We start from the raw sequence: 23,935 nt of genomic DNA on the forward strand, positions 1-23,935 counted from the left end.
TAGAAGAAATAAAAAATAAATAAAACCAATGCACAAAACCTGACATGACGATAAGGAAGAATAGTAAGATAGTAATTTCAAACACAAACTGATATTTAAACTCGTGAGCATTTCTTTGAAACCACCACTCGATTGAGATTCCATACTCTGCCATCATTGATTTTCACAGCATTCCTAAACAATTTTATAACTTCAAATGGACCCAAGAATTTGCTTCCACTTTTACACAGTATAGGTTGTTTAACCAAAACTTCATCCCCAACTTTCACATCAATCACACACGTGTTTTTGTTATTATCAAAGTATTCTTTCCTTCTTTGAACACACTTCTTTTCCTGTTCATCCTTCTATCTCATGTCACTCCAGGATACACTTTCATTTTTTCCCCAACTTACACAACCAGGTGCTAACAATGTGTTGGCTTTGCGCCCTCTAAACAATTCAAAAGGTAGTGTGGGGAGAAAACCTATACGCATGTAAAAATTTCTTAAGACCCTCCTTCCAATTCCTATTTGCTGCAACCTCCAATTGTATGCATTCCTTCACACATTTGTTAAACCTTTCCACAGTTCCATTCCCTTGAGGATGATATAAAGAACACTTCTTGTGCTCAATCCCCTTTTCTTTAAGGTAATTTTCCATCTCCCTTGACACAAATTGAGGACCATTGTCAGTCACAATGGCATTGGGATACCCTTCATGACCGAAAATCTCACCCGAAAAGTCCAATATCTTCTTGGTCTCCATACTGCAACTGACGCACATTTCAGCCCACCTGGAAAATGTATCTACTAACACTCAAATATAACTATATCCACCTCTCGCATAAATGGGTCCAACCACGTCTATAGCTACAACATCCCACGGTTTTTGCGACACTTCTTTAATACCCATAGGAGGTACACTGACTTTGTGTACCTTGTTACTGTTGCAGCAATCTACACAGTCTCTGATTTTCCTTTCAATCGTAAGGACCATCCCTGGCCACCAATAATTGAGGCGAATTCTCGCTTTCGTTTTGCTCATCCCTTGGTGTCCTTCATGTCCCAACTCCACTATTCTCTCCCTCAAAATTGCTGAAACTACCAATCTTGAGCCACGCAAAAGTATACCTCCCTCCACTGAAAGTTCTTCTTTTATCCTCCAATACCCTTCTAACTCCCTCTTACGCTTTACATTCATGCTCCAACCATCACAGAGACTATGACACACACACTGTAACACAGAATCCTCTTCAATCGCTTTCACCCACTCTTCTCGTCCTACAATTCCTTCAGTTATACTACATACACTCACATTATCATCCAGAATTTTATCCTCATACTCTTCTGTTTCTGTACTGAGTCTTGACAAAAAATCAGCCATTCTGTTAGTAGGCCCTGGAACATAACATACTTTGAAAGCAAAATCTTGTAAGCCAACAACCCACCTACTAATCCTGCTGGAAATAGTGTCAAGACCCTTACTCGTGAACACTTCCACCAGAGGTATATGATCAGTGAAAATTTGAAAATTCCTTCCCCACACAAAATTCTTCAATTTGTTAACTGCCCAATGAACACTCAGCGCTTCTTTCTCGATCGTGGAGTAGTTGAATTCAGCACCTCGCAATGTTCTTGAACAATACACAATAGGTTTGAGCACCCCATCTACTGTTTCCTGCAATAGAACAGCACCAAACCCTTTCTTACTGGCATCTGTCATTATAACACACCTCCTTCCTGGATCAAATGATTTCAAACTCTCAACACTTGATAACTCTCTCTTTAAGATTTCAAACTCCACCTTACAGACATCATCCCACACAAACTCACACCCTTTCTTCAACAAACCACGCATATACAAAGTTTTAGATGCCAAATTTGGCAAAAACTTGGCATGGAATTCTACCATCCCAAGAAAAGACAATAGTTCTTCCTTCTTTTCCGGTTCACGTAACTTCAAAATGTTTTTCACCAGATCTTCTTTTGGATACCCTCCATCCGAGGTTATTTTGTGGCCCAAATAATCAATTTCTTTTCTACAGAAAGAACATTTCTTAAGTTTTAGGGTCAGACCATTCTTCCTCATTATGGTAAGAACCTTCTGGACTCTCAACTCATGCTCTGCTTCCGTCTGACCATGTATCAGAATGTCATCCTGAAAAAAATTAACTCCCGGTTCTGACCCAAACAAATTATGCATAACTTGTTGAAATACTGCCGCTGCAGATACTAATCCAAACGGCATCCTTTTAAACCTGAAGATTCCGAAAGGTGTGATGAAAGTTGTATAATCTCTAGAGTCTTCATGTAACATGACCTGATGGTAGGCTGACGTTAAATCCAATTTGCTGAAAAACATTGACCCATGCAGTAATGTGACCATTTCAGTTATATTCGGCAAAGGAAACTGATCACTAACCACACATTTGTTCCGATTTCTCAAGTCCACACATAACCTAATTTCTCCTGTTTGTTTGCGAGCTACCACTATTGGCGAAACCCATTCGGAAGACTCTACAGGCTCAATTATTTCCTCATCGCACAGCCTCCTTATTTCCTTTTCAACATCTTTCATTGAAATGGGAATATGTCTCACTTTAGCTACAACAGGAATTGATCCTTCTTTTATTCTTATGCGATGAACATAATGCTTTAAGCAACCCAATTTGTCGCCGAACACATCATTGTATTCTTTTACAAATTTAGGTGGATCAGAATTGTCTATGGAAACTGTGCAAACATTCCGAAGATTACCAATGAAATCATCTTTAATCATGACTGGAGTGGAAGAATTGGGATCCAAGATAATATTTAGATCTCTTTGGTGTGGCCAACTCAGAACACTATCTCCTTTGACAGGAACATAGATTTTTCCAAAAATTGTGTTTGTTTTGAAAGTAATATCTGATTCAAAATACCCCCTCAAATCAATACTTTGTCCACCATAGGCACCCGGAATAACATCAGGTTCCTTTAATTTAACTTTATGACTGAAAAATTCATCAAAGACATAATTTGATAAAAGTGTCAGCCAAGCTCCTGAGTCAAACAATACTTCGCTGGTTATTCCTAAAATCGTAACAACACCTTTTGGATAATTTTTCTTCTGAGCACTAGTTGAAACAGATAGAATGCAATCTTCCACCACCTTTACTGACAATTGGCATTTTGATGACCTGCAACACTTGGTGAAGTGTCCCTTTTTGTTGCATATTCTACAAGTCATATTTATGGCAGGGCATTTCTTATATGATGCATAATGTCCATTGTTGCCACAACGAAAGCATTTCGTGTACTTAAATTTAGACCACTGTTCTTGTCTCACTTTCTCCTCTCCCTTTTCACAATCTCCTTCTTTCTTAAAATTATCTTTTCACGCTGAGATTTTATTAATGGCCAAACCTCTGCATCTTTCCAATTCCTCAACACAAGCCAAGGTGTGTTCCACACTTTTAGCTAGAGTGATAACTTTGTGCAGGGTTGGATCATCTTTGCTCCACAATTCTTGCCTCACTTTATCACTAGAGCATCTTAACATGAACTGGTCTCTGATACGTTCATCAACTGTCGTTCCAAATTTGCACGTGGATGCTAACTTCCTTAGCGCTGTTACATATTCTTTAATTGTTTCTCCAGGCTTTTGTTCCCTCATTCCAAAATGGTACCTCTCTAAAATAGTGCTGACTTTAGGTAGATAATGCAAGTCTAATTTTTTTAAACACAATTCAAATTCATTGAACTCGGTTCCTTCATCTCCGGTATCTGGTAATGTCTGAAAAACTTCCTGACCCTCACACCCTAAACAATGCATTAGCAACGCTGTCTTCCTTTCATTTGATAAGTTTGTGCCACAAACTCCAGAAATATCCCTTGCTAGAAGTGTTTGATCCCTCTTGGTTCATTAATTTGTTTAGAAGACCGGTGAAGATACTCCCCAACCCAGAGGTAAGAGTTACACAATTATGGCTTGAGAGTCATTTAATATGAATTATTCTTTTCATTTCCTTCAGGGACAAAGGCGCTGCGATAGTTCTCGCTGTTCGTTTCTTTCCTGTTCCGGATTTGCCTGAAAGCTTTAACGCATGCACCGCTCACGCGCTCCCTTTGTTCTTTTCAAAGCGCGCGCCGCTAACGTGCGATTCCTTTTCTTCCCTACCAAGTTGCACGTTCAGCAACTTGTAGATGCTGGTGCGTGATTCCTTTTGTTGTTGACAACGCGTGTATCGCTAGCGCGCTCCTTCTACTAGTGCGTGTAAAAGAACGAACACTCACGTGCGCCTGCACCCGTACAGAATGTTCCTCAAAAACAAACGGTAATGTTGACGTTTGTTCAACAAATACAATAAAAGCTGAAATATATTTTTCCTTACGTCGATACTACACACGATAGTAGATGAAACTTGTAACGGCTCACCACGTGCGACAGCAAACAGGAGACAGATTGTTGAAGGAAAACGAGGAAGCCACACAGTACGGATGATGTACCATCTGTAGAAAGGTTTCAGGAACGTCTTCTTAAATCCAGGCGTTAAGGTACTCCGAAAAGGTCAATCTCGTCGCCAAATGTAAAGAATAAGGAAATCCAAATTCTTGAGAAGTAGGTTCTTTATTCAAAGTACCTATCCACGACACAGTGAACCATCCTTCCATCAACAGCTCTCCACCAGAATCCCCCCACCAACACTCTGATATGACATCAATTATGACATCATTCTCAGGCACAGAATTCCTTTCACTCCTCAAGCTACCACACTTGTGGCAGAAATCCGTCTGTGGTCATAATATGGTGGACAGCTGGTAGCTGCCGCGACGGTCTTTTGGCAGCCGTCGCCGCGGCGGTAGGTGGTTTTTACCGCCATTGTTGTAATGAGGGCCAATATCTTTAATTTAGGGATAAATTATTCTTTATTAATAAAATTTGGAATGGTATGAAATACTAGACATATGTACATGTAATTTGCTGGTTTTGCACGCATTAGTTTTAAGTGGACAGAGCTGGTTAAGAAATATTGCAGCAGGAGCGAAGGCAGAGATCAAAACCCTTGAGTTCAAGGCAGGCACAAGTGCTATCCACTACCAGTAAGGAAGAGGAACTTAATACCAGCATGGAGAGTGCACCTGCTCGGAGACATCATCCTCTTTAAGCAAAAGGTTCCAGGCAGAGGGTGTAGAGCGAACTGTGGGGGTAGATGGTGTGCACACCACCAGACAGAAGGAGGCAGCTATTGGAACTCTTCCTTGCCTTAGGGTAAAACAGCCATTGGTGTCCATAAAGCTGGACCCACCACCACCTGAGCCTGCACCTACCCCCTCTTTAACCCCAGAGGCATCTGTACTATAAAGTCATTCAGCTCCACATCCCCTCCTCCAAGTACCTGCCCAGAGCAAGATCAGCAGTCAAGGGACACATTTGCCCTAACACTCTAGAGCCCTTGCATGTTAGCCACTCTCTCCCCACAAGTTATGTCTCATTGACTACTTTGAATGAATATGTTCCTGCAGACAATTGGAGAGGTTCTTGGGATATCCAGGACTTAGTATGAGAGAGAAGTCTGGATGCTCTGAGTCAGTAACGTAACAGCTCAAAACGTTATCTCAGGACCTCCTTGATAGCAGCAATAATGCCTAGTCTGCTTCCTCAAACCATGCCTCTTCATGCAGTACCGTCTCCTAGTCTGAATGACTTACTTGTTTCCCCCACTACCCTGTGTATATAATTTCTTTTGGGGGGCTGGGTCCTGCAATGGTCAGGCGCATCAGAGGAGGGTATAAACATTGTTGTGCTGAAAAGTGAGTTGGAGGATGCCCTGGAACACCGACCCCCAAACCAGGAACTTGATTCTGGCACTCACTCTGCTTGGGGGCAATAACATCATTATTATTATTTAGGACATTAAACTTTTGTTGTGGATTCAGACTATTATTTGGACTTTGGACTATTTAAGGGCTGCTTATGTGAGGATTTTCTGTTATTATTATACATTATTTCTGTATTTGTATTCCTTTGTATATAGTGTTGGTCACTGATATTTCCAGGTGTGCTTTTGTATTTGCCCACCCCGTCGCTGAACAAATATTAGCAGCAAGGAAGAACTTCACTGCACCACCAATAGTCACCACTTAATACATATAACTTATTGCTCATCTCTATGGGCCAGCTACCAAATAGCCCCAAAACAAATACATTTAGCAGCAATAGTTACCAAAATCAAAAGGTAGAAAGCCATTTTTGTATTTATTTTCTTGATTAATATGTAAACAAGTACAGCTAATGCATTTCACCCTATCACAGGCTTCCTCAGGACATATTTGTGTATGTCAGATGACAAAAGATCAGTTACAATCATGAGTTTTTTTGGACTTGGATTACATGATGTGAACACGTATGCTGAGGGACCTGCCCATCACGGCTTGGGCACTGGTACAAAGGAGCGTGTCTTGCGAACTTTTGGAGAATACAAAGGAAGCCTCAAAATTCGAGACTGCGCACTGCAATTGAAGTGTTCCCCGGATGATTTTGAGAACTCAGGGCTGTAACTGTTGTGTCATCTGACATATAGGAATAGGCACTGAGGGAGCCCATTATCGGGTGAAACCCGTTGGCTGCACTTTTTACATATTAATCAAGAAAAGAAAAAGGATGAAGACGTCTCTGAACTTGCTTGACTACTTGGCCTTCTACTTTTGGATTATGCTGGCTTTCTGTTGTTTGTAAATGTATAAGTTTCCATTTCTCCAATGGAAAAAGACTCCATTATTTTGTACAAACTCCAAGGATATTTTTATTTCCATGAGTTTACAATGTTCAACATTTTTGTTACTTTAGATAAAAAAAGGTTCCAAATCATATCTTTCATATTTCTATTGAGAAAATCATATTACTTTTATAAACACAAGCTTTATTCAGTCATAAAACCATCAAAGCAAATAACCACAGTACTCCATATAATTACAAAGTTAGATTAAAAGATAATTAGAAACAATTAAAAAATCATCATACAATACTGACAATAAAAAATTAATTAAGCCTCCAAGTCCTTGGCCTATCACATACATATTTACATATTACTGATGTTTTAACAGGCGAGTGCGTATATGCCATGCAACCACAAGGAACTGCATGGACCAGAACAATGGAGGTGTCACTCTTTAAAATCCTGAGGGCAATAACATATTGTCTGATGCGCAGATTCTGGCAAATTGGACAGATCCACTTGCATCGTGGAGAAGCATAAGCTGTGCAAAAGAGCAAAAAGTGTTCAACCGACTCAGAGGCATCGTTACAGCCTGGGCATAGCTCCCGAGACCCAAAATGCGAAACCAGTTTGACACATGCCTAAATCATGGGATGGAGGCTACATTAGGTCTTTTTAAAAGATCAAGAAGTGAGTCCCTGTAGATAGTGAGCTCTGGGGTGGTCCAGACCCTTCCCCAAAAAAGTAACGGTCTTAAAGGTAATGTATCTGAGATACGATTAAAACTAAGATCCAGAAAGATGGGAATCAGAGGGGTTCTGCCTGGACACGCATGTAGTGCTCTGGCAAAGCTATTTTTACTCACAGACAGTTTGAGGGTTTTGCAAAATCCCCACACCTCAGCTCCACAGGTAGCAGCATTTTGTGCTTTTGTCAAATAGATCTTAGTAGCCGGAGGGATGGCTTTCATGGCAGTACTTTTGTGTAAGCGCAAAATGGCACCTGATCTGTTTTGGAGGAGAGACGCACTTTTACTGATCTGATCCTCCCAATGTAATTTGTTGGAAATCCTCATGCCCAAATAGTCTATCAAGCTGACTTTGTCCAAAGGAACCCCAGCTATAGTGTTAGTGCATCTCGTGGCTGGTCCTGGACTAAGCACCATTAATTTGGTTTTGCTGGCATTCAGTTCCAACCAGCGATCTGCACAAAATGCTGTAAAGTTATTAACGAGGGTCTGGAACCCCATTGGAGTTTTAGAGATGAGGATGGAGTCATCTGCAAAGAGTAGCATAGGGATTTTTTGAGCATTTATGGAGGGAGCATTGTTCTGGCAAAGAGACACAGCTTGAGCCACCTCATATATGTATAAAGTGAATAGTGTTGGTGCCAGGACGCAACCTTGGCGAACACCCCACTGGATGGCGGTATGGTTTGTTAATTCTCCCTGGTTACCCCATCTCACCTGAGCATATGTGCCCTCGTGTAGCCGCTGTAAAAGATGGATTATGTTCCCAGGAGTACCTATTTTGTGTAAAACACCACACAATTTCTCTCTAGGGACCATATCAAAAGCAGACCGAAGATCCACAAAACATATTTCCAATAATGGAGCACCAACCTGAAAACTTGATCCACCGTAGTAGTTTTGGAGCGGAAGCCAGCCTGAAGTGGGAACATCACATGATGGGCATCAGCCCAATCCAACAACCTATCCAAAAGCTGTTTAGCAAAAGATTTTTGGGGATTATCGATAAGGCTGATGGGTCTATAGTTTGCAGGAGAACTCACTTCACCCTTCTTATAAATGGGTATTATTTTGGCCCCTTTCCAAGTACTAGGCATTGGGCCCCCGGCTGCTATTGCATTTGATATCATATTGATATAACTGGGCCAGATTACTGGCTCAGACTTATATAAATACCCCTGTATCTTATCTGGACCAGGGGCTTTAGTAGGTTTTAGGAAATCGATTGCAGCAATAGTTTCCCCCAGAGTAAAGACAATGTGGTTGTCGTAGTTACAAGCATCCATTCCTGGGTCATCTGACAGTAAATGCGTTTTAGCCAGCTGCTGGGGGGAGAAGTCGTGGGTTGAAAAATTGCAAAGCAGTGCATAAAGATTAGGAAAGTGGTCCACCCAACTCTCTGGTTAAATATGAGTGTGAATTGTGCTCCTACCCTCTTTATGTCTATTAGAAAGTAACTTCCAAAAGGTCACATTATCATTAGGTCTAGTTGCATCAAGCAGATTCTGCCAGATTGAGCCTTCCCAACGTTTCTTTGCCTGTGCTAAAGCCCTGTTATAGGCTAGTCTGGCTGTTCCAATCGTCCCCTGTGAACGAGACACAATAGATGACTTTAGTGCTAATTTAGCCATAGAGCAATCCTTATTAAACCACTCCCTTGTTTTATATGTGACAGCAGTTTGCTTGGTGGTAATCTTCCTATAGAAGATATTCTGTAGTTCATGTACCAGCATCTCATGTATGCTGAGAATTGGGATATTTCTAACCTCATGCTCTTCGTAGTTAGCCATGGCGTCAACAAAGAATTGATAAATCTCCTTGATCAAATACGGATTAGACATCACTTTTGGCCAGCTAACACATTTATAATTATTAGCCACAAGTGGCTCTGGGACCGTAGTATTGTGGGTGTTCTGAGACCACCTAAATTCACCAGTGTATATGGTAAGGAGCAAAGGGTTATGATCACTGTCGTGGCCATAGTCAATCCTCATGTCTTCCAACATCGGCCACATCCTAACATCCACTAGAAAATAGTCAATAACACTAGTAGACTGGTCACGCTTAAAGGTTGAAGCGATGCTTGGATCAGAGTGCATACGACCGTTACAAGCCCTGAGCCCACATTTAAAACACAGTGAAGTCAACTGAAGGGTGGAACGAGAGCGAATACACGGTTGTTCGCTCGTCAGCTGTGGGATGCCCCAATGCTCATCCTCTTCAGCCGTTAGATTGCTGCTTATAGGAGAGGGTTCAAATGTACAATTCATATCCCCTGCAACCACAAAATTAGATGAAAAATGCAAAGTATCTGTGAATTCACTTAGCTGAGCCATATTTCCTATGACACTGACCTAGCATGTACATTGATTACTATTACTTTAAAACCTCGATTAAATTCAAGCTGGATACCTAATATTTTTAGTGCTGAGTGATCGCACTGCAGTTTCTTGTTTAACAATATCAGTAGACCCCCCCTAGGCCCGCCCAGTGCCCCCATCTGCAGGTTGGGCCCAAGTCTCCTGGAATATGCATATATCCTGCTTGTTTATGTAGGTGGCCCACTCGGGGTCCAGCAATTTACTGCCTAGCCCAGCCAAGTTCCAGGACATAATAGATAGTTCAGTATCATTTTACAAGACTCTAGACCCGTGATGCTGAACTTCCCTGCAATTGTCAGACCCATCTAACACCCTACGCCTGCCCGCAGAAACCAAAACAGGGATTGTTGGATAGGGATCAGTGAATAGTTAGTCAACATTTGTTAGTGTATGAGGGTTGTTTGCTGCCAAGGCCAGGGCATGATTTTCGCTAAGATCACACTTCCCACCTGTTAGACCCCTACATATTGTGGGTGGACTAATGGACTAATGGTGAGTGGGGAGAGTTTAAGTCTAATACCAACCCCCCTAGGATTCCTAAGGTAACTGGTACGCAGTTTGAAATCAATTAGGTTATCCACTAACAACTTATCCACAAGACAAATAGAAATAAAATCGAAATTTTATCCTGGCTGGCCATGTCTTCCCACCTCTAAAAAGGCAGTTACACTGATCTCTCAACCAATAGATGACCTTGTTTATCAGAGAATCCTGTGTTTTCAAAGACCCTAGTGGCAACTTTGGAACCTCAACCATGTAGATGGTGCCTCCTATTCTCCCCATACCTTCGGCCTGTTTCTTATATGTTGGCCATCTCGTTTCAACCGTTGAAAGGCAACATCTAGTGGCCTAATTTGGGGGTATTGTAGAAATGGCTTCTCCATCTGGCACCTGGGTACCAGCCACCCCCTGGAGTCCCCTTTTATGGTCAATGAGTTGGGCTTCGTCGGATCTGTCAGACACGGTATGATTCCTACCCTTGACATCAAGACTGCACTGACGCCTGTCGGCCTCAAGAGGGGCCTTTGTTCCTTCAATATAAGGAACAGATTAATTAATAGGAGGGGGAATAATGGCAGACCGTAAGTGTTGATTGCCTGTTTGTAACCTAGGTTCAGACACAGCAGTCTCAGTGGACGTTCCCCCTGACACAGGCAAGGTCCCACCCAGACTTGGCCTAGAGCACCTACACCCACACATCTGACCAGATTCCCCCGTTAATTTGTTCAATAGCATCAGCACCAGGCTCTTAACTTCATCCAATTTCTGGTGAACAGGTGCCAGATCAAAATTGCTACACAGCGACGGCAGCCTTTCCATGCCCATAGATGTGTTGGCCAAGGCATTGTCATCAGCACAAACTCCAGTGCGTGCACAAGTAGCAGTGCCACAAGGCTCCCCATTCTCCGCCAGAGTCCCATACCAATTGGAGCACAAAATGTTCAGAATCACCAGGACCTCAGGACTTAAAAGAAGGTGGAGAGCCTCTTCTCCCACAGAAGGGCTGCCTATGACATGCAGTGATGCGTCCAAGCCACTGCACTTTGTAATAGTCAGCACAGGGGATAAATCAAATCTTGCGGATTGAGATGCTACCTTTTGTTCAGGCTCCCTAGAGAATCTGGGCAGCTGCAGCCTTTTCTTAAATATATCAGGGATTTCTTTGCAGGGTTGCCACAATTTGTAGGTGATAAGTTTGAATTACTTCTCAAAATAGCCTCCACTTCTTCGTTTAGAATATCAATATCCTCTAGGGTGTTACTTTCCTTGTTGCTCAAAGAGCTAGTTTTATTATTTGGGCGTTTTTTTTTTTTAACCGCTGGTACGTGCAGTGGGGTCCACAGCTTTACGTTTCCCCATTTCTTAAATAATGCCAAGGAATAGAGTAGATCAAAGCATGAACTGACATCTCAGCCCAGCCTAGCCTCTGCCGAGCAATGACGTGCCTGTCTTGGCCCGGTTTTGCCCAGGCACGCACCTGGGCGCGTCCCGCACTGCGGGGACCGGTGGCGCTTTAAAAAACGAGAGTCACAGGAGGCAGTGGCTGGAGACAGGGCAGCCTGGGGGACGTAGTCTTACCCCAAGCAACAGCGTGGCCCAATGAGGTTTCCTGCAGCGGCATGTCCCGTGCTGCGGGGACTGGTGGCGCTTTAAATAGCGTGAGTCACAGGAGGCAGTGGCTGGAGACAGGGCAGCCTGGGGGACGTAGTCCCAGCCCAGGCAGCAGCGTGGCCCAGTGAGATTTCCTGCAGCGCCATGTCCCCCATATTAATTGTTTTTCTCCAATAAAATTGATAATAAAATGATAATTATAAGTATATGGATTATGAATCAATGTGCATTACCCAAATCTTAAAACCATACCACTTAGAATTTCAACAAAGAACAGAGTAACAATGACACCACTTTACTGTATTCTTTGGTCACGGATGACATTTACACTCTGGTATTTTCACAAATGGAACATGCATTACTTTAAAAATGTAAAGGTCTCAGTGAGTGTGTTAGGGCTTTGGGGCTATATCCTACAACCCTACCTATGCAATGCTGGTGTTAAGTGGTGTTGTAAGTTTGGCTTGTCTTAGTGGTGGTTGAATTGGTGGTGGTAAAGAAGATGTAGGTGTTTGGGGTGCATGTGATTGGTTTGTAGGTTCTTCAAAGGGATTGACAACTGATTATGTGGGCTCAGAAGTTGAGGTGCTTCTGAATAATTTTGTACATGTGTTAGCCATGAAGGTTGACTTTGGCATTTGTTTGTTATTGCATGTACATTCTTCATGGTCAAGGCATGTTTCCTTGCACTTTCTTCCCTCAAACTATTAATACGTTCAGTGCACATTTTTACTATGTCTTGGTAACATTTCAGAACGCACAAAGGCTTTTGCCTGCTTGTCAGTCATCAAAGGAAGCCCTTTAAAGGAGACAGCCAGCTCATGGAGAGTTGCCCCTATTGCATGAATATACACCTGCACAATGGGCTGCTGATGGAACAAATGATCCTACCATGGTAAATGATTACACCATGCCAAGCTTCACTGCTCCCAGCTTGCATGGGCATGGAGAGCAGTTCTTCACCCACCATTTGTGCCCTCTCCCTCACATTACTGAGAGAAGACCAAAGATGTACCTGCATGGGATGAGTGTGTAGGATAGGCAGTTAAGCATCTGTAGGTGATTAGGCAGTGGCTGCGGAATGGGCAACCCTCAGAAATGACATTGGAGGAAGACTGCTAACCAGGCGTGGTGAGCTTTTGTTGTTTTCTGCTTGTGCCAACAATGCCCTCCTCCTTGACCCGCTTCTGCTGCTCTTCCTCTTTTTCTTCTGCAGTGTTGGATGCTGATATAGCTGCTTGGAGGAGAATTGAATTTTCACCTTGGAGTGTCAATCGTCCTCTGCTTGTAGATTGTTCAACATTATTGTCTGGCACAATGTTCCCTGTACCTGTACCTACATTTTAGTGATAATTATTCTACAAACTACTATAATAAAAAATAATGATTAAAGTTAATATAATCTGAGCATAAATAAATATATAAAGGCATTGGCCCATGTGATTATTACACTTTACAATGTCAAATCACCAGCTTCACACACAAATGTTTAATTTCTTGATGATCCACTTGATGCCAGTTGCTGAGGACAGTGCCCACGTAGTTGGGGTTGAAACATTATCTCTGATCTAGAAGATGTATAGAAAATGATAATGTAAAATGATGAATACATTTTTTCTGTCCTACTAAAAAAAGGGATCATTACCAGGACAGCTTACATATTAGAGAAATGTATGGATGGAAAGCAAGAAAAATACTGTCAAATGTAAAAAAATATATAGCAATAACAGGATTTTAGGCAGAAAAATAATGACCTTTTTATTCACTTCTGGGTTGAAGTTATGTCACCCTCATATTTTAATATACTCTTGGGGACGTTTAATAAAGTGTTGTTTCATTCCACCAAGATGTATTTGTAATCTCTGCACCACCTACACCATGGTAGCTCACATAGGGCCCTACCTATCGCAAACAATCTGAAGAGCTCCTCCCACGAGGGGAAGCCCAATCCATTGACCTTTGGGATGTGTTTTGGAAGCAAAACTAGGGTGAAGTATGCCACCTACAGGTGGGTGAGGGTTTTTGTCCTTAAAATAGATCTCATTACTCAAATCAAGGGATGTTCATTTTTGTAACCCATCCAAGTGTTGTGACTAGTCCTATGAACCTGATGCATTCCTTTTGTTTTGTGGTACTCTGTTGGGAGTAATGCATCTTTGGTCTCTAAAGACTCCCACTGGATCCCCTGTGTGATGACTGTCTTAGCAACCCTAGTGTATTTCCTGAAGAACACAGGCTTCAAACTGTACCACAACTGCAGGAAACAGATGTCAGTTACAAATCTGCATGCCGTCTATCTGTGTTGTCAAGGATCTGCCTTGAAGTCCTACCACAAATGCTTCCTGGTGTACCTGAAGGCCATCAGGGACCACAAGGCAAAATTGTACATTGCTGAGTTGAAGAAATGAGGCAGGTCACGCTGCAAGCTCTGGGCCCACTCCTGCTTCAGGGCCTGGTCCTGCTTCAACCTTAATCCTCAGGTAAGTCAAAGACGAAAGGCAAGACTGTGAGATGAACTCATGCAGTCAGCACTCAAAGGATCCTACTCTACCCTCCCTCATCTGATTCGCAGTCTATCCCAAGGCCTGGTCCTTCACGCCCTGAGTTTCCTGGGCAGTTGCTGAAATCCCTGTATGTAGCGGCCTTCCACAAAGCCTGCAGCACCCCTTTCATATGATTCTGGGTCCCTCTGGAGCACTTTCAGGCCCGATTGATCTGCCAGGGCTCTTAGTCGGATTTCCAGTAGCATGGCCTGCCCAAGTTCGAATGACCCCTTTGGGCACCCACAATTGCTTCAAAGATAGCCACGCTAAAGCACTCTCCTTGAGCTTACTACCTCCAGCCTGGCAATTCCATGAAAAGCAACAAAAATACAGATAACACTCTCAGGGTCTTAGCTATTGCCAAAGGCAGCCCTTGTGACCCATGCAGCCCTTTCGTGGCAACAGATGACATAGTGGCAGCAGAGGCCATCAGTTATATCCGCCCCGCTGGCATGCAACTACCACGGATCAGTGGGTGCTGCAGGTTGCGTTCCTCTCCTGTCCCTCTGGTATTTTTTTTTCAGAGTATGGCAGATCATGCCTCAATCCTTGCCCTAGAAGTTCATCACTGTTGACCAAGGAGGCTAGTTCTCAAGGTGGCAAACGGCAGGAAGTGTTACTCCTGGTACTTTTGGGTGCTCAAAACAGAAGAAGGGTTCAAGTCATTATTAGACCTTGTGTTCTTGAACACCTCCTTTCAGAAAGAAGTTCATAATCTTGATTCCGGCTCCGGTTCTCTCTACCCTTCAGCTGAGGGGCTGGATGGTATTCTTGGATTTCGCGGGAAGCATACTTTCATGAGCCCATCCTGCATTCTTACAGACACTTTCTTCAGTGTGTACTGGAGCCAGAACACTTTGAGCTTACCATATTGACCCCACAGGGAGTTCATGCAGGTGATGGCAGTGGTCGCGGCCTGTCTTCACATGACATGTATTCCTGTAGCTCAGTGATTAGCTGTTGACAGTGAGCTTGCTGTAGTTAGTTGCGGACCTCCAGCAGACAACCATCTCCCTGCTGTCATCCCTTGGTTTCTAAATAAATTAGCCATAATTCCACCTGCAATTGGCACAATGGATTCCTTTCATAGGCATAGGGTGGCTTCTCAAGGCCGTTCCACCCCCCGTAGCAAGTCCTAGTCATTCAGATTATGATCCAGATGTTTGAGCCTCCGTCCTGTTTTCTTCATCTCCGGGTCTCGTGCATCCTTCTGGTTCTCATTGCATGTTGGCAGATGAAGGCTTCGAAGTGGAGCCTCTTCCTGCAGTGGCTTTAGCACTGGAAGTAGCCTTCTACTGTTGGACATATCTGGGACAAGGCACCCCACAGCCTTCAGTGACGGGTGACCAAAGCCAACGTGATCTGTGGCAGGCTGTTGACCCTACTCCAGTAGTGAAGGCTGTATGATCTTTGGGATGAGGTGGTCACTATTAGAGTAGTGACACCATATCAATTTTATCAAACTCCATGCAACTCAATTTGCCCTTAAGGCATTTCTACCATCCATCTGACAAAGTTGGTCCTTGTCCTAATGGACAACACAACCACTATGTGGCACTGAAACACACAGGGTGGTATGGAGTTGTGGGCACTGAGCAGTGAGGTTGATAGGCAATGGAACTCTTTGATAGCCAGTCCTGTGGAAGACTCACTAAATGCCAAGGTGGATGAGCTCAGCAGAAGTCATCTAGTAAAAAATGCATAGCATATGTATCACCAAGTGGTTAAAGGCATCTTCATCCAGTGGGGGTCTGCCTTGAACAGATCTTTTTGCTTCTGCCAAGAATGTGCAGTTTCATGACTACTGCGCACTGGAGTTTTATCCTCAGAGTTCCTTTGGAGACAAATTCTCCCTGCAATGGGACTACAATCTCCTGCATGACTTTCTACCCCTAATACTTCTAAAGATGGTCTGGAGGAGCTGAGCTCAACTCATCCTGAATTGGGCCAGAAGAATATGCTTCTCTGATCTGCTGAGCCTGGCCTTTTGCCCAAAATTCTGTCTACCTCTTCTGCAGCAATATGTCAGGGTTCTGCACTCAAACCCCCCTAACCTACACCTCCATGCAAGGGGAATGAGTGGAACCAACTGACTGGGGTTGACTTGCCTGCAGAAGTGATATATGATGGGTCAGCTCTCATTTACTAAACAGATTATTTTTGGTTGTTGGGCGAAGTTAGTGCCCTTGTGTGAGGACCATCAGGTTGATTGTCGTCGTGCCACAGTACTTGATATTTGTTTTTTGCCGCTTGATGAACTTCATTAACTGTAGTGGGTACTGCTTAACACATTAGAATCAGGGTAAAGTTTCATTGTCTCTGAACGTTTAGATGGTTCTGATAATTAATAACATCAAGCAAAATCTGTAAACTAATTCCGTGACCAGCATTAGTTCTCTTAGGGCTAACTCACAAAGGTCTAGAGGAGAAGTTTGGATGGGTGCCACATTTAGGGAGCTAATTAATATGGCCCATTGTGTCTTTTATGCATATTAAAGTGGAGACCCCCTTCAAAAGAACCGTCCCGAGAAAGAGCAGGACATGGTCTTATACTATTGGTTCAGGAGCCTTATAGGCTAAGACATCATTTAACCCTCCATAGAGAGCTTTTCATCTGTTACTGGAAGTGTTGTACTGTGCCCTTGTTTCACAAAATTGTTATTCTAAGTCATTTGTGAACCCATTTCAAAGTTGCTGTTGCAGATACGTTAAACCTAATCGCTACGGTTATCAAACAGAAAGCAAAGCAAACATGCTGCTTTTTGTATTCCTATAAAAACAGTATAATATCTTTTTTTTTTTGTAATTTCAGGCTTTGGTCCTTTCAGGAATTACATTGTGAACTCTAGCTGGGAGGCAGTTAAAGTAAGTACAATGCACTAAACAGCTGCGCATCTATTAATGTGTGTATGTAGTACTCAAAACTTGCTTCAAAGCAGAAATTACCATCCCGTAGAGAGGGAGCAAAATATATTTAAAGGGGTATAGAACGAAAAGAAGGGTTCAGATGTAGTTCATATAACAGACAAGCATTGGCAAAGCCAATAGGTCTCACCTACGCAAGGGCTGATGGCTTTTCCAATGTGTTTTAGCCATGTTGTACACCAGTGTGGCTGCTATTCAGCATGGCTAAAAGTTAGTGGCATAGAGCAGAATGGCGTGGAGTGTCGTAGAGTGGAATGGCGAGGAATGGAGTAGAATGCTGTTAAGTGGAGTGGCAGAGAGTATTGTGTATTGGAGTGGCATAGTGTGAAGTCGCATAGAGTGGCATAAACTGGAGTGGCATAGAGTAGAGTGGACTGGTGCAGACTGCATTGGCATAGAGTTTTGCAGAGTATAGTGGCATAGAGTGCAGTGGCACTGAATTCAGCAGCATACAATGCTGTGTCGTAGAATGCCGTGACATAGATTAGAGTGGTGCTTAGTAGAATGCAGTGGTGCAAAGTGCAGTGGTGTAGAGTGGGTGGTGCAGAGCGAAGTGACGCACAGTGAAGTGGTGCAGAGTAGAGTGGCACAGAGTACAGTGGCACAGAGTAGAGTGGCAGAGAGTGCAGTGACAGAGTGCAGTGGCATTGAGTGGAGTAGAGTGGTGCAGAGTGGAGTAACGTACGGTTGAGTGATGCAGAGGGCAGTGGAACAGAGTAGAGTCAAGTGGCATAGAGTGCAGTGGCATAGAGTGGTGCAGAGTAAAGTAGCACAGGGTGGTGCAGAGGAGATTAAAGTACCATAGAGTGCAGTGGCATAGAGTGAAGTGGCATAGAGTAAAGTGGAATAGAATAGTGCATAGGCGAGTGACGTAGAGTTCAGTGGTGAAGAGTACAGTGTTGCAGAGTACAGTGATGTAGAGTAGAGTGCAGTGGTGCAAAGTACAGTGACATAGATCGCAGTGGAGTAGAGTGCATTTGTGCAATGTAGTAGTTAGGAGTAGAGTGTCATACAGTGGAGTGGCACAGATTAGCGTAGAGTGGTGAAAGGCGGAGTGCAGTTGCGAAGAGCGGCATAAAGTGTAATGACGTAGAGTAAAGTGGTGCAGAGGGCAGTAGCAGAGTGCAGTGGTGAACATTAGATTATAGTGGCGTACAGTTGTCTGCCATAGACTGCATGGGCATACAGCTGAGTGTTACAGAGTAAAGTGTATTGGAGTAGAGTGTATTGGCATAGACTGCAGTGGCGTAGCGTGCGGTGTTGCAGGGTAGCGTAGAGTACAGTGGCATAGAGTGGAGCTGTGCAGAGTTGACATGGTATGGCCTATACTGGAGTGGTGTAGAGTGCAGTGATGAAGAGTGCATTGGAGTAGAGTAGAGTGGCGGAGACTACATTGGCATAGAGTAGAGTTGTACAGGGTAGAGTAGAGTGGCGTTAAGTGGAGTGGTGCAGAGTAGAGTGCAGTGTTGTGTAGTGTTGCAAAGTAGAGTTTAGTGGTGTAAAGTAGAGTATTCATGGTGTGGTAGCACATTGCGATTACAGACAGCAAATGTTCAAATGAAATGACCATTACATTTTCACAGACATAAAGTTTTACTAATAAAACTATACAATGCATATGCTGTCTTGCATGATTTAGAACAGAACATTTCTGACTTCCCAAGAACTCTGTATCAGTGTGATGTTTGCTAGAATAGAACATAATGAAAGTTTGTTTTAGAATGTTGGAGTTCACAGGTACAAGCAGCGGAATAAAGACGTGTGATTAACAGCTCCGTGTGTGGCCTAGTTATTCAGTGGGTATCAGGGTGGGGAAGATTCTACAGTGCATAGATGAAAATATATGGAAATTGCATCACCTAGTGTAATGACTTATTCTGAGCATATTAAACTATTTGTTTCTGTTAGAAATGGGGTCTCTAGTTGGCAGTGGTTTGCACCCTGTCCAAGTAGGGACCTTCACTCTAGTCAGGGTAAGGGAGTCAAACAGCTAAGATAATCCCTGCTCACCCTCTTGGTAGCTTGGTGCAAGCAGCCAGGCTTATCTCAGAGGAAATGTGTAAAGTATTTGTATACACACACACATACACACACACACACACACACAGTAACACAGTGAAAACACCCAAAAGGTTCTCCACAACAGTTGAATATTTATCTGAGTAAAACAAGACCAAAACAACACAAATCCAACATACACAAGCAAAGATAAAAACTTTTAAAGATTAAATCTCAGTAAAGTGCTTAGAAACACAATAGCTCCAACTGGGGTGATCACAACATCTTGACGGAGTCATTCCCAACAGTCTGACGCCACTCGCGAGGGAGTGTGGGCCGGTCACAGAGTCACATGGACCCCAGAAACAGTACCTTTGAAAATGATGAAAAAACTAAAACATTGCACGGAGTCAGGGTGGTGAGGCGTCGCTGGAGCTGGTGCAGCGGCGGTTCCTTACTACTAACAGGGAGGTGAGATGCGGGTTCCTTACTGCTATGCATGAGAGGTGAGGAGTTAATTCCTTAAAGTTGCAGGGGTGGTATTGCAGCGTCGGAGGCAAGGAATCCGTTACTTATGATCTGGCCGGGTCAATGACTCCAGCAGATCAAGACGCAAGGCGTCAACTTTGTAGGGTAGCGATCACACCATGGGTGCCACAGGTGCTGCAGCAGAGTCGGGTGTCATGGATGTCAGGGACACAGCACTCAGGACTCATTCTGTGGTGGGACTTCGGAGGCACTACAGCGGTGTCGGGCCTGCAACGTTGCACTCAGTGGGGACCACGGCTCCGGTGCAGGCAGCAGCACAGAGTCTGAGAGTGGCGCCGGTTCCAAACTCGCTCTGGAATCTATGTACTCGGTTTCTTCTTGCTTACACCAGAATTCACTGCCAAGGGCCCAGGAACTGGATATGGCACCACTTGGCGTGTCAGGACTCTCAGCAAGAAATCCCAGGTGCTGGCAGACGAAGTCTTTGATGTCCCTGAGACCTATGAAAAGTTACAAGCTCAGTCCAAGCTCTTGGAGAACCTTTGGAAGCAGAATGTAGAAAGCAAAGTCCAGTCCTTTGACTCCCAGGACAGAAGCAGCAGGCCAGCACAGCAAAGCAACAGGTAGAGTGGCAGTCCCTCCTACAGCATCTAGCTCTTCTTCCTGGCATAATGCCCTCAGTCCAGAAGGATTCTAAGGTTGTGGTCTCTGAGGTCCAATACTTATACTCATTTCTGCCTTTGAAGTAGGCAAACTTCAAAGGAAAGTCTCTGTAGTGCACAAGACCCTGCCTTTCCTGCCTTGGCCACAGACACTCCAGGGGGTTGGAGACTGCTTTGTGTAAGGACAGGCACAGCCCTATTCAGGTACAAGTGTTAGCTCTTCTCACCACTGTAGCCAAGGAATACTCATCAGGATATGCAGAGTATAGACCTCAGATCCCTTTGTGTGACTGTCTAGAGTGAATTCACAAACAGCCCAGCTGTCATCCTGATCCAGACGTGTATTCCACAACCAGGCAGAGGCACAGAATGGTTAAGCAAGAAAATGCCCTCTTTCTGAAAGTGGCATTTTCAAACTTACAATTTAAAAAACAACTTTACCAAAAGATGGATTTTTTGGTAAAACGGACTGATAGATCCAGTTCTGCAGGAGACCCAACCATCATAATGGATGAACAGGGTTTATCTTTCAGTGACGAAGCGGTGGCTTTGATTTTGTCTGGCCCCTCTCTGTTAGGAAATACCACCATCACTCGGGTTCTGACTTTTACGGAGAGTTGGGACACTTTAACTGACTTAAAGAAGACACATGTGAAGACCATTTTACATGGAGCTATTCTGACGGAATAACAGAGAGCTAATGCAGCTCCAAGGGGTTTACTGGTCACGAATGAGCCTCTGATTTTTTTGGAGGATGCACAATTTAGACGGGATTGGGAACTCATTGCGTGGAAATGTACCAGCGATTGGTTAATCTTAATCATCAACACGGCCAAAAAGATTTCAGACACTTTGTTGATTCAGATCCAGATGAGTGAACAGTCATTCAAGACACAAATCACTATGTTCAAAAAGAAATTGGAAGAAACTAATAAGGGGTAGCGGAATATAAAGAGTTTCTAAATCAATCCAAGATTAATAAACTACAGAAGGATTTGAAAAAGTTCTCAAAGGAGAAAGTGTACCCCAACATAATGGATGAATATGTAAAACAAAAGGGTCTAGAAAATAGAATTGTCTCAGGACAAAGGGAAAGAGAAGATGACCCCTCCAGCTCAGGGAGTGAGGATAGTGATTGGGGCTACAGGCCTCGTTGGAGGGGTAGAGGGAGAGGGTGATTCGCTCAAAGAGAGTATGTACCATCTCATGGAAACTTTCTCCCTCCCCAACCCCCAGGGCTTGGCCAAGATTTTGGTTGGTCACCCTTTTTTCCACCTTTACAAACTTACCCACCTTATCACTTTCAACAGGGTAATCCAACTTTTTTAGGGCAAGGCAGAACAAGAGGAAGAACGAGACAAAGAACTGGTCCACGTGTACAGTGGGAAAACCTGAATCAACGGGTGACAAGGAGCATGTCCCGGGAATTTTTACCAGGGACAAGCAAGGATTAGACCTTGTTATGAATGTGTCTGACATAACCCTCATAGCCCTGCAGGAGCAAGTCTCTGAGAGGGGAATTGGCTTTGTTCCAACAAATAGGATGGACCCCTTTAAAGTGAGACAGGAGTTAGCTGAGTTCTTTAGACGTATTTGTCTGAGAATAAATTTTGACCAGAATGAAGAGAATCCTCAACTTCAGGGAGATACCAATTTTTGGCCCATATCGACCTTCACACCAACACTGGCTCAACTACCAGAGGAGGTAGCAGTGTTTGGAAAGGTAGTGATTAAGGAAGTAGAGGCTCTTGGGTAGAAAAAGGGACTTGCCTTTATGAATTTGTCCAGATCTGAAAAAGAATCTTTACAAGAACTCAATTTGAATTCAGATATCATAATAAAACCAGCAGATAAAGGAGGGGCGATTGTGATCCTTAATAGGGAAACATACCATCAGGAATGTTTACGGCTCCTATCCAATAACCGGAACTATAGGATTTTGACTGTAGATCCAACTAGGGATATCCAGAGGGAGATTAGCATTTTGGTGGAAGAAGCAGTGACGAATGGATGGATTACAGGCAAGGAAGGGAGTTTTCTGTGTAATAACAGCCCAGTGACTCCATATTTTTACATCCTTCCAAAAGTCCATAAACCCTCTAGACCTCCCCCCTGGTCATCCTCTAGCATCTGGAATTGGTTCCATACTTGAACCCTTGTTACAATTTTGTGACTTCTTTTTTAAACCTTTGGTATGGAAGAGTCCCTCTTATGTAAAAGATATGAGAGATATACTTAATCTGATCAGCTATAAGGATTTTTATCCTAATAAAGACTTCCTAGCAGGGCTGGACATTGAGGGCCATATTTATACTCCGTTTGCGCCGAAATTGCGTCGTTTTTTTTGACGCAATTTCGACGCAAAACTAACGCCAACTAACGCCATATTTATACTATGGCGTTAGAGGCGAATAGCGCCAAAGTTCCCGGAATGTGCGTCATTTTTTAGCGTGAACCCCTTCCTTGCGTTAATGATATGCAAGGGAGGCGTTCCCGTCTAAAAAATGACTCCCAGGCCTTTACGTGGTATTTATACTCCCGGGCAAAAGAGACGCCCGGGAGTTGGCGTGGCTAAAAACGGCGCATTTGCGCCACTTTTTAACGCCTGCTCAGGGCAGGCGTTAAGGGGCCTGTGGGCTCAAAATGAGCCCACAGGTGCCCTCCCATGCCCCCAGGGACCCCCCCTGCCACCCTTGCCCACCCCAGGAGGACCCCCAAGGATGGAGGGACCCACCCCAGGGACATTCAGGTAAGTTCAGGTAAGTATAATTTTTTATTTTTTATATTTTTTTTTGGTGGCATAGGGGGGCCTTATTTGTGCCCCCCTACATGCCACTATGCCCAATGACCATGCCCAGGGGACAGAAGTCCCCTGGGCATGGCCATTGGGCAAGGGGGCATGACTCCTATCTTTACAATGATAGGAGTCATGTTGATGGGGGATGGGCGTCGTTAAAAAATGGCGCAAGTCGGGTTAAGACGATTTTTTCGACGTAACCTGACTTGCCCCATTTTAAGACGCCCATGCGCCATTTTCCCCCTACGCCGGCGCTGTCTGGTCTACGTGGTTTTTTCCCACGCAAACCAGGCAGCGCCGGTCTGATTGCGCCGTCTAACGCCATTCCATAAATACGGCGCCCGCTTGGCGCTTCAGAATGGCGTTAGACGGCGCAAAACTTTTTGACGCTAAACTGCGTTAGCGCAGTTTAGCGTCAAAAAGTATAAATATGGGCCTGAGGGCCATATTTATACTCCGTTTGCGCCGAAATTGCGTCGTTTTTTTTGACGCAATTTCGACGCAAAACTAACGCCAACTAACGCCATATTTATACTATGGCGTTAGAGGCGAATAGCGCCAAAGTTCCCGGAATGTGCGTCATTTTTTAGCGTGAACCCCT

The 23,935-nt window shown here is 43.8% G+C and overlaps 1 protein-coding gene across 1 annotated transcript in view; it reads left to right on the forward strand.

The window, feature by feature from the left end:
* The first annotated feature begins 10,880 nt into the window (after positions 1-10,880).
* The window catches only part of PGPEP1L (pyroglutamyl-peptidase I like), a 122,576-nt gene continuing 109,521 nt past the window's right edge, over positions 10,881-23,935 (forward strand). Inside the window, exons 1-2 of the mRNA XM_069221449.1 lie at positions 10,881-10,890; positions 17,276-17,328. Coding sequence (XP_069077550.1) covers positions 10,881-10,890; positions 17,276-17,328 — 63 coding nt within the window. The remainder of the gene's footprint in view (positions 10,891-17,275; positions 17,329-23,935) is intronic.

The sequence above is a fragment of the Pleurodeles waltl genome, chromosome 3_1, assembly GCF_031143425.1.
Source record: "Pleurodeles waltl isolate 20211129_DDA chromosome 3_1, aPleWal1.hap1.20221129, whole genome shotgun sequence".
Classification (NCBI taxonomy): Eukaryota; Metazoa; Chordata; class Amphibia; order Caudata; family Salamandridae; genus Pleurodeles; species Pleurodeles waltl.